Raw genomic sequence first — 12,209 nt, forward strand, 5'->3', positions numbered from 1 at the left:
CCGATATTTGTCACTGATTGATTTAAAAGGTGTCATGAACTGGCTTTTAAAAAAATGTTGTACTGTTGTCTGAGGTCTACTTGTGACGTTTGCGTGGTTTTTACATTCAAAAACATCATAATGAATAAGTAATAGGCTATTTTCTGCCCTGGTTCTGAGCCTCTCTCAAGACACGCTCAGTTTTTATGGGCGTGCCGCACTGAAGACTTGGAAGCAAATGCCCACTGCTATGATTGGATAAGCTTTGTGTATATTTAATGAGCTTCGGCTCCCCCGTGAGCACGCGTGAGGCATTGTTTTGAAAGCGTGTGGGAAAATGGCAACCGGAATGATTCGTACCTCAGGGCTCGCAAAATGTCTTTATCAAACAAACACAATTCTTTATCTCTCATCCACCCGCAATTAATATGAATGTTATTTTATATCACTTGGCCCGCCCGATCGGTGGATATACGCACACGCCAAGTACGTTGCAGACAGCATGATCAAAACTTCCGCGATTGTATTTTTCCTTCAAATATCAAGTCAAGAGAGTGAACAACGCACATCAAGAAAGGAATGTTATTTTTATGCAGACATATACAGACAGGAGCCATCTTGGAAAACACAGTCTCGAAAAGTCGAGCCACGAACGCTGTGCTAAGTGAGCTAGTGAGCAGCTTAGCACAGCGTTCGTGGCTCGACTTGTCGAGACTGTGTTTTCCAAGATGGCTCCTGTCTGTATACGCGTAATGTTCTGTCTTTATAAAGTGTCTTCTTATTGAACTGTTTGAACACTTACAAAGTTCTCAATGCTTCGGTTTGCATGTAGGGACCCTCATTATGCTACCATGTTAGTGTGAGGCTATTTTGAGCCTTGTTAGTGGTATTAAAGGAATACTCCAGTTTTTCTGAAAATAGGCTCATTTTACAAGTCCCCTAGAGTGTAATTGTTGAGTTTTACTGTTTTTGAATCCATTCAGCCGATCTTTGTATCTGGCTGTAGCACTTTTAGCTTAGCTTAGCATACATAATTGATTCTGGTCAGTCCATTAGCATCTCATTCAAAAAATGAAAAAAGACACTTTCAATATTTTTCCTATTTAAAACTTGACTCTTCTACAGTTACATCGTGTGCTAAGACCACACTACCGAACGTAGTGTTTCTTACAGAACCAAGGTCACGGGGAGATGAACGCGCTCAAACTACAGCCCCTGAAGGTCAAACAAAGGTGATTTGACTCCGGGATGAAAATAACAGCGTCTGGACGACATGGCGACAAACGCAACCGAACGCAACACTTCCTCTTCTCCACGAGGGAGAGCAACAAGACCACGCCCCCTTTTTGCGCATTCTTGTGGGCGGAGGTTAGTCAACAAACTGTTCTACTGACGTCATTAAAGCAGGATGTACAGGGATGTAGTCCAAACCGGCCGTTCGCTGTAGGCTTTGAAAGGGAACTTCTGTTAAATAAAATATCTCGCTTGGCATTGAACTTTGAGCTTTATAATTTTACAGGTATTATATATGCTCTAACAGCAACATTACACACTAACTAAAGTTTGAAAAATGGGATCACGAAGAACAGGACCTTTAAGTTTTCCAAACATAGAAATGAATGGATTTGGATGTGGTCTTTCTTTCACCCACTAAGGTCCTGTGGAATTTTTAGGGCAGTCATAGACCAGGACATTAGAGATTTGGGTGAAGGGCAGAAACTGCATGTGGACCAATGAGATGTCCTGTCCTTCCTTGGCTTAGTAGTAGAGGTGGTCTTTTTGGCTTCTAAGAGGTGTCTGGCTGTTGTCCTAGCATCTTTATCTTATGGCGTTGGACAGTTTGTTTGTGTCAGTCCACCAAGATCCAATCAAAAAGTAGCAAACCTTTGTCCACTGTTATGGACAGAGAGGGACCCTGCCATAAACTGTGTTCGCTACAGCAGTATACATTGTAGTTTATATAGATTTTAGGGGGCAGGGGAGACAAAGCAAATGGGTGACGACCTTAAACAAAGCATGCAAATGAAGTATCCAGGTAAAGAGACCCGCCCCAGAATCTAGAGTATCACCGGTCCTAATCCAAACAGCATAACGATTCTAAAATGGGACAGGGGCTCCAAGAGGCATTAAAGACAAAAGTTGAGAATCTCAGTAATCTGGCTCATTTGACTTTCAATAAAGAGAACAGGAACTGGCAGACAACTCTTGCTGGAAACTTTGCTTAACAGAATAATTCATCTGATGCCATCACCTTTACCTTAAATGTTAAATACAATGTACTTCCCTTAGTTTTAAACAGATTCTTAAAGTACCGACGTAAATTCGGTCGGTGCCCTTCAAAAGTATTGAGTTCGGTACCCTACCCTAATCATAAAGTACTGAATGAGTACTATGATTATTGAGTGTTATGCTTTGTAGGTTTGCAGAGTAACTTCAACAGCTCACATAAATCTTTATACCCAAACACGACAGCTAAATAAGCTTCTCTATGTGTCAGCATCACGTGTAGAATGAATGTGTGTAATTCCAGTGAGTCGCTCAGTCTGATCTGAGAGTTATGCCACTGTTTTAAATGGCTCCAGCTGTTGGCAGTGAAAGAAGTAATCCTATGATGGGGTCAGAGGGGCATCCTGTTCGGCTTACACTGTATCTATGTGCGCATATGCCCTGAAAAAAAAAAAAAAAAAAAACTTGTGAGGACATAACAAATGTGTTTAAGTCAATGCAGCTGACAATGGAAATGTAATTTCACACAGGTACTGTTACTGCCATGTCAGCACATACACACACACACACACACACACACACACACACTGGCTTGCCTTGTTCATCTGGGCATTGTAATGCATTTAGATGTTGCAAGGTTATTCTTTTAGCCTTTCCGGAAACATTACAGCAGTTCTCCATTGATTCTCTTATTGGATTAAATGGCTCCATGGTTGTTGATGTATTTGTGTGATTTTGATGAGTTTGTATTGATTGGCGTGTGTTTTAGATCAGGTCTAAGTGTTTCAATGCCACGAGAAAGAGTACAGTGGTGGTTTTAGAATGAACGTTTGACCTATATGTATTTTTATGTATGTGTCAGTGGCGCCGCTCAGCCGCTGCTGAATCTGCACCGACACGCCAAATGTGAGAAATTATATTTCTGTTCTGAGTTTGCACGGTCTGAAATGTGACGAGATGCAAAGACCTGGGTGCCGCAGAATAATGCCTGCCGTTGCTGAGCTCAAAAACGACCATACATTGTGACTAGTGAAGTCTGAATCATGAACAGATGACTCTTACATACATACATACTGTATATACACACACTAGTAGAGACACATGCATATTTGCTGATTAGTCTGCATTCTTAAATTATCTTCAGTCGTTTCTTATGACAGAGTTTATACTGCATCTGTGTGTTTTAAACCGGACATCTGCTCATGTGTAAAAATCCCCAGTTGCTGTTTTCTATATCGTAAACACACTCAACATGCGATCATGGAATTTTAATAAGAGGAAATCTGTCTGGTTCCTTCTCACAAGCGCACACACACGCATGTCTGTACTATTAGTATATTGTCCGTGTCTGGTGAATTGTCTTGCGGGTTATCTTGTATAGGAGCCTAGAGAGACCATGTTGTCCATTAGGTATCTGGACCATCTGTGCACAGTGTGTGACACCTTGACCTTTGTTCTCATAAAGGTAGTGGAGCGTAACTAGGTGACCTTTTAGACAGGGTTGCACTTCTAACACCTGTCATCCCGGAGAGTATAGGATCAAAGGGATTATGATGTAATGTTCTAATGTCTCGTCATGTGACCTCTTCCTCTTGCTCAAACAGGCTGACGCCGAGCAACCACGACCGAATTCAGCGCTTACGCCAGGAGTTCCAGCAGGTCAGGCATGAAGAGGTAGAGCCAGATGATCATCACCGCTCCTACAGCTTGGATCAGCCCTGGGTGAGTGTGTGAGCCGTGTATGCGCAACCGTGATCATTGGAGGTACGCCCATGGTCTCTGGGAACTGCCAGGAAGGATAAGACAGTCTGAGGACTGTGGCGGTTACTTGCATGACCTCCAGGCCTGGGATAATGCTAACCGCTAACCTGAGACCACTGCATGCAGGAGCATGTCACTTTTGACACTGACAATATCCGCTAACAATGCTAACATCACCATGTGTTCATCCATCTGGACTGCTCACCCATCCCATTCATCTGTTCAAACATTTCACCACAGCCATGACTTCGGCAGATCATGAATTAAGGCAAGAACTGTGATTGGTTGAGTGTGTGTGTGTGTGCGTGACGTGAAAGAATGCGTGTGTCTGAGAGTAAAAATCAACGTTTTAGACTGAAATTGTTTAGTATTTAAGATATTGAATTAAAATCCAGATCATTCGAATCTGGATTGAGTGTGAACTCAATATGACGATCTGGATTCAGGTACATTTACACCTTATGCCTATAAAATTATGCAGAAGGTCCTAATAAAGGGATTGTTCACCTCGAAAACGATTCACTCGTGCCATTCCAAACCTATATGACTGATTTTCTTTTATGAACACAAAATTGTCCATACAAAGAAGGCCGGTTGTTTTGGACTCAAAACAGTTGAAACATTCCTAAAATGTCGTCTTTTGTGTTCCACTGAAGAAATAAAGACATACAGGTTTGAAACAACTCGAGTAAATGATGAACAATTTTATTTTTTAGGTGAACTGTCCCTTAGAGGCAGGAATGAGTTGCACTTGAAGATCATCTTCCTTTAAAAGGGGTCTTGTGGAATGTTTTTAACATTATTCATTTGTAATCTTTCCAGTTTCAATGTTACGCACGGTATTATGTGTTTTTTCCTTAATGTAAATTTCTCTTTTTAAAAATTTCATCGTCTTAACTTTTTCAAACACCTTTAATGTATGGAATTATTTTTGTTGTTTTGCTTTATGGTAGTGATTATGTAACTGTATTAAATAACGTCTTCAATGTCTTTTACCTTAACCCTTTTTCATCCCCAAATTTTCCCCAGTTTTCAAATGTCCAACCCCCCCATGATAAATCTTAGCCCTTTTTTACCATGCCTAAAAATCGTTTTTGTCAAACAAAAGGCAGCAGAATAAAGATGGGAGGTTTTCTTTAAAGAGTTTCAAACACGTCTATCATTTCCTCCTGGAGTTTTTCTCTTCAAGAGATGACAGGTGAGAATAAACAGAAAAATGTCCGCTAACCATTTTCCGCGAGTGTTTGTGTGTCAACGTTAACATCATTGGCTGTTATAAATCAGATAGCGTTTTTGCATTGGTATCAGACCTTTAATTCCGTAATCTGTTTAGCAAACAAATGGTACGTTCCTGTGACACTGATGTTGTTTTAGGCAGTGAAGTGTGTGTGCGTGTTAATGAACTGGGCTAAATGACCCGGCTCCACACATCCTTCATCCTTCAACACCTCTGTCTCCACGGCAACATGGCTGGCAAGCTGTGTCAATCAATCCCAGCATGCTGTTCTCCTTCATTAGAGTTAATGGAATTCTCCGTGTGGATCGGCTCTTGATTGAGCATGCCTGGTACGGCATTCGTCTGTTTGACCGAGCGTGACGAGAGCAGGGAACTCAATGTAAATGTTGCCATAAAAGAAACGGATTCTTATGGGTCATGAGCAATTTACCGCAGTTACACTGTTCTGAGTGTGGAACAAAGCCGTCAGTGTGTGTGTGTGAGAGAGAGGCGGTGTTAAATGAGTCTTTTATTGTTTATAATTACACCCTTATGTTCTGTGCCGACCAAGTGCGAATGTGTGTGTGTGATTTCTTAATGAATTACATTACAGAAGTGCTTCATTATGTTATCACCACAAAGCCCCCCCCCCCCCCCTCACCAACTAATATTTACTCAATGATCATCTAGCATTCACCTAACATCCAGCTAATATTTATCTAACATTCATCTAACATCTGCTGTGCGTCCTCATTCCAGCCTCACCGATGTGTGCATAATGTATGTGGTCGAGTCCCTATAGCTCAACTGGTAGAGCATGTCGCTAGCAACGTCAAGGTCATGGCTTTGATTGCCAAGGATCACATAAAATGATAAAATAAACCACTGGAAGTCACTGGATCTTAGAGGAATAAAACTAGCACCGATGGAGATGCATATTTTTTTTGTAGAATTCCATTGTATTATAATAAATATAATTATATTGAAATATAAATGCAAAACCAGTAACATCAGATATTTACCTATACTTCAGTTGGGAATTAACATCAGGCAGAATATAGAGATAGATGGATGTGGAATAATTGCACATCTTTTTTAATGACGTGGTCATTTGAATAATGGATAATAATTTTATAATTATTATTGAGGGCCTTAATGTAGCTGTAATTTTGTTATGAAGAGTAACAACCAACTCCATGAATATTTTATGGCTTATAATCTACTCTAATGGTTTCATTAACCGCAGTAATGCGCGAAAGGTCATAGGACTGGTAATAGTGTTGCATTCAAACACATTTCTGCGCTAATGTCACAGACCTCTACGCAAAAAAACATCAATGAAACCTGGTAAGTGCTTAGCTAAAGTGTTTGTTTGTCTTTGTTCATAATGTATGTCCTTGCATAACTCCATAAAGTTTTTCTCTACTGAACTTTTACCCGTTTGCGTTAAATTGACATGGTAATAACTCGTGTTTCTGTTACAGTCCAACTGCAGCTCGCAGACTCCATCCGGCCGTCATTCGGTGTCTGTGGAGGTGCAGTTACAGAGGCAGGAAGCCAGAGATGCTTTCACACATGCTCAGAGACAGTATAGCTCTCTACCACGGTACGTGCTTGTGTGGAATGTATTGCGATGATGCTTATGTATTAGTCGAAGCACTTAAACAACCACATGAAATCAAAATTAGGAGTTTTGTGGCTTGTAGACAGTTCATGTCTATTAGCTGTAAGATAGGGCCAGTACGATTTTTTTCTGCAAGGATGCATTAAAGGCACGGTAGCTGGTTTGTTCAGCCTGTCAAAGTATGCATTTTCATCCCTCCACGCAGACATCACAGATCATCAGCGCGTTTCATGCTATGCAGAGTTAGACATATGCCATTCACCAAGTGCCGCAACGCAAAATACCTTTTACAGTTCCTCCTGAACCAAAACAATGCGCTTATTCACGCCATAACTACTGTCATTTGTAAGAGATGGAAACCTGTGGGCCGTGATGTTATACTCTGAGCGGTTTTACTCAAATGTATGCGTTTCAATGGCAACACTATCAACGCTGAAATGAATCTGCAGCAGTCAGGTGGTACAGCTCAGTGCTCATTAAGTTATGTTAATTATTATTGTAATGTTATGTGCTTTGAGACATGAGGTAGTTTAGTTTCCCTGCTGTTCGTGTCCATGTGTTTTGGAGGAGGTATGGCTTTGAAAACGCTCTGAAGGGAGGGTGAGATCTTATGTTTTCAAAGCTAGCTCGCTATTGCTAGTGTAACCCCTCCTTTTCGAACCACTCGCTCCTAGCAGGACTCGAACCCGGGTCGGCCGGCATAAGAGTCGGACGCTCTAACAAGGAGGCTAAAGGCTCAACCTCTAGCATCAGTCGCTAGAGCTTCTCGAGATCAGAGGAGTGAGGTTTACTCGCACAGCAACTACTAGCTGGCTTCTAGCCTCTACGAAAATGACCTTGCCTACCTTTTAAATTGGTCAAAAGTGACCAAAAGTAAAGACACTTATGTTACAATAAATGCTGTTCTTTTCATTAAAAAGAATCCTGAAAAAGAATCCTGAAAAAAAATTAATCATGGTTTCCACAAAAATATTAAGCAGCGTAAAAATGTTTTATGTGCTGCAAATCAGCATATTATAATGATTTCTGAAGAATCATGTGACACTAAAGACTGGAGTAATGATGCTGAAAATTCAGCTTTGCCATCACAGAAATATATTATATTTTAAAATATAATTACATTAAAATTTGTTATAAATTTCTACTCATGATTACGAAGAAATTGACCCGATTTTATTAACAGGGTTCCTACGCAGTTTGGAAAAGTATGGGATTTGATTTGAGTCATTTCCAGGTCTGGAAAAGTATGGGAAAATATTTGCAATTCCAGACTATTGCCCCTATTTAGTTTTCTATAATAGAAAACAAAAAAAATATACAGACTTTCATGTGCGCATGAGAAGCCATTAAACTTGGCATATAGGACAATACACACTGAGCCACTATTGCACCATCAGCCCATTTCGCTTTTGTTTTCTTCATAGTAAGATGGCAGTGACACACAAAGGAAAAAATTCAGTGCGCATGTGAATGGTTTCTTGAGGGCACGAAAAAGTTTGTGTGCATGCAAAAGTCTTGTTTTTTTATTTATTTTAGGGGCTCTGCATGTTGTCACTTTGTGAAAAATCAATGAATTTACAGATGACTACTATATACCAAATATAAAGCTGAAAATAATGCTGTATGAACTAGGGATGCACCGATATGAACATTTTGGCTGATACCATTAATGTATTTAATGTCCGATAAATCTAAATCAAAATTTGTATATAATTTGAGAGCCTGGTTAGATAAACAAAAGTCTCACCATTAAAAGCCATGCCCAAGCACACAAATATAATGTTTTTATTATAAATTAACACACACACTGCACATGTTGCACTTCCTTTTTTGAATCATATGTCAAGCAATTCAAAACCATCATGGCCGACGCATATGGGGGCCGATATATAGTGCATCCCTAGTATGAACAATTTATGTTTAAATATGGTCTGAAAATCTAGAGAGAGGTCTGGAAAAGTATGAAATTTTGGAACGCAAAATGCATAGGAAACCTGTATTGATAATAAATTAAAATTTAAAACATATTAATATTGAAAACCAGTTATTTTAAATTGTAATAATATTTCTCAATATTACAGGTTAACTGTATTTTTGACCAAGTGTATACAGGCTTGGTGAGCAGAAGAGACTTCTTTCTTACTGACTCCAAACTTTTGAATGGTAGTGTACACCAAAAAGTTGACAATTCAGTTTTGGCAACTTCACATTCTTTCTCTTTAAGCAAAATAGGCAAAAGTATTGAATAAAATGTTAAATTAAAAAATAATAAATACAAATGTTAAACAATTCATCCAATAAAATTCCTCCTCCTCGACATGATTACAAAGAAATGGCCTTGATTTTATTCATTTTGAAAGTGTCTTTATTGTGCTTGTCTATAATACAAGCTGTCAAGTGTTTTGCTGGGCTGTGATGGAAACTTAAGTATATTGGCTAAAAAAGTAAAAGAGTAAGTTATTTGATATGTCCCACCCCTGCTTCTGGTTTCAATATGAACGAATGTCTTTAATGCACTAAGTTCTCACCTTTCCCGTTTCTCCCTGTGTGTAGCCACCCTCGTAAGACTCCCACCCCGGCGTCAGAGAGCGAGTGGGAGAGGGCGTGTCCAGCCGGAGACCGTTTCCAAGCAGCTAAGGACAGCGGCCGTTACTCCAGCTACCAGGGACCTCGTTCCGTCCCGCGCACCGTTCCCCGTCATGGCTGCAGGAATGGTCTCTCCGCTCCCCCAGGAGTCGGCGGTACCTCGGTTGGTGGAGGCTACAATGCACGTGTCCTTCTGGAGGCCCAGGAGCTCCTGCGACAGGAGCAGAGACGCAGGGAACAGGAAATGAAAGGCAGAGGCCCATCAATGCGGCTGGACTACGAATCACAGGATTCTAAAGGGCCTCACAGACAGGATGTCCCACCATCCCCTTCCCAGGTTGTCCGACTCGGCCGCATACACACACCTGAAAAAGTGCGTCAGTTTTTGTCGTGAGAAAAAAGGAAGACCCTTTCTCCTGTTTTCAAAGAGGCAATCCCAAGCAAAGGCTCACTTACAAACGTTTATGTGTGTGCCACTTGTACACAGACTCCCCGAGTGCCTTTTCGTTATGAGGTCACAGCGGTCCTGCCCAGTCCGACAATGGCTCATTGGAGTCTCTTGGTTCGCTGTGAAGACCTTCATGCTCTGACAATCAGCCTGACATAGACCTGTTCCTCTGTAGAACCACGTAGAACTTGCAGTTTGCACAGGTTTTGATGAAGTTTTGTGAAGTAGAGCTTTTTTAAGATTTATCAGATTAATTCTTACACATCAGGTAAAAGTTGTCAGTTAAATTTGTATTTGATGTAGTCAGGGGAGTCGCTGGGTTTGGGGGAAAAAGGGACTGAGTACACGGGGCCCAAAACCTAGCGACACCACTGAATGTAGTCACATGTTTGAAGAACTCGACAAATCTAGGTACAAAACACATAGTCAGAGACTCCTGGGAATCCAGTGAAAAAAGAAAATCCCAAAAATGCAATGGAAAAGAAGAGAGAAAGGAAATGGGGTCACAGATAGCAGGTCATTAATTGATGCTCCTCATTAAATTTTCAGAGCTCTTTCACACACAGACACAGAACCCACGATCCACTGCTGCCTGCCAGGTGTGTGTGTGTGTTCCTGTCTCCCAGATGACCCACACTGAATTTTTCATCACATACACCAGCTGCCCCAGTATTGACAGGCCACAGCGCTGGTGAAAGTTCAGACAAAAAGATTGTCTTCCCTTCTACCTTAAACATGCATAACTGCACACACACACAGGCTATGTTTGAAATGGCATACTACCATTTTTGTAGTATTTATACTATGCACTGTGTGTGTGTGTATTAAAAACTGGGTTGCCGAGCACCGTGTATTTTTGTTTTAAAAAAAAAAAAAAACCTTAGTACATATGGCTCCTAATGTAATCTCATTGTTCAGACTACCAAAACTTGAGACTCTTATTATTGGATATAAAATACTTAATACATACTAAATTAGTATTGAATTAAAAAATGCTCCGTTTCACATACTTTTAAGCAGTATTCAGTACATACTGAACATTTCAAAAACAGCCACACACTCCTCTGAAGTAGATTTAGATGGATGGATGGATTGATGGGTTTTATTGATCATTCAAGCAAAAGGTCCTGACGCATCACTTAAGCCCCGCCTCTTTGCATATCAGCTCTGCCACCAACAGCTGCCGAGAGGGTGAATCTGCATGAGAGGGATGCGTTTGGAGTTCTCCGACTAGAACTTTGAGTCTCTGCTTGTTCTGGGCTTTGAGTCAAGAGCTCCCGTTGAGCTGCGACACTCTCAGACTGGAGTGTAAGAGGCTAGGTCAGCGCTCTGTGTGTGTACGTGTGCGGGGGCAGTGCCATATGAGCCAGCCGATGCTCGTTTGACACATAACAGTGGGACACATGGTGCGCAACACACTCTACTGCCCAGGCACAGATGGTTGGGTGCGTTTGTGTGTGTGTGTGTGTGTGTGTGAGAGGATATCAAGATGATAACATGAAAAGAGCCTCAGTACGACATGACTAAACAATCAATTCTTTTTTTTCTTCTTTGTTCCTCTGTATCCAGTATGGAACTTTGCTCCCGATCTCGCCCTGCTCATCCTGTTTTGTACATTCACCCCTTTTTAACCTTTTCAAAATGAACTCTTTTGCACCTTTTTAAATGTCAGATTTCCAGATTGTAACCATTTTAATGAAGCGTTAAATATGTGGCGGCTTTGACACCGATTCTTTTATTTATGTGTGTATCATAGGCTTGCAACCATCTCCATATGGTGTTCTAGAGGTCAGAGGTCGTGAGCGGGCAGAGATATGGAGTTTCCAATGGACTCATTTTCTGTATTTTTGTGTGTTAGTTTGTTTACAGGACTCTGTACAGGGTTTTTTGCTTTTTGTTTCTGACTGTGTCTGTTATTTCGTGTTGTTTATACGCTGTTGAGAAATTGGTGATGTTTAGAAACACAGCAGCTGTTTGGACTGTACAAAACTATTGTAAAATAAAGGAAGGGGATGCTCTTCTGTTTGCTGTACACTGTGTTTGCACGTGTGTGCGCGTGCGTGTGTGTGTGTGTGTGTGTGTGTGTGAAGAAAAGATCCATAGATACGAAACCACCTAGATTTAAATCCACAAAGAAATGTCAGAACCTTTCACAGGACAGAATGTGTTGGTTTGTGTTTTTACACTATATTATTGCCAAAAGTTTTGGGACGTCTGCCTTTACATGTACATGAACTTTTAATGACATCCCATTCTTAATCCGTAGGGTTTAATATAGAGTTGACCCACCCTTTGCAGCTACAACAGCTTCAACTCTTCTGGGAATGCTTTCCACAAGGTTTAGGAGAGTGTTTATGAGAATTTTTGAC

General features: G+C 40.8%; 1 protein-coding gene across 4 annotated transcripts in view; it reads left to right on the forward strand.

Annotated features, from left to right (window-relative positions):
* Positions 1-11,872, forward strand: part of pard3ab (par-3 family cell polarity regulator alpha, b) — a 140,826-nt gene extending 128,954 nt beyond the window's left edge. For all 4 annotated transcript variants that reach the window (XM_079818835.1, XM_079818837.1, XM_079818836.1 and 1 more), the window contains 3 exons: positions 3,810-3,927; positions 6,667-6,788; positions 9,360-11,872. In XM_079818835.1, coding sequence (XP_079674961.1) covers positions 3,810-3,927; positions 6,667-6,788; positions 9,360-9,786 — 667 coding nt within the window. In that variant the 3' untranslated portion in view covers positions 9,787-11,872. The remainder of the gene's footprint in view (positions 1-3,809; positions 3,928-6,666; positions 6,789-9,359) is intronic.
* The last annotated feature ends 337 nt before the right edge of the window (positions 11,873-12,209 follow it).

This window comes from Gobio gobio (genome assembly GCF_949357685.1).
Source record: "Gobio gobio genome assembly, chromosome: 6".
In the NCBI taxonomy this organism is placed as follows: domain Eukaryota; kingdom Metazoa; phylum Chordata; class Actinopteri; order Cypriniformes; family Gobionidae; genus Gobio; species Gobio gobio.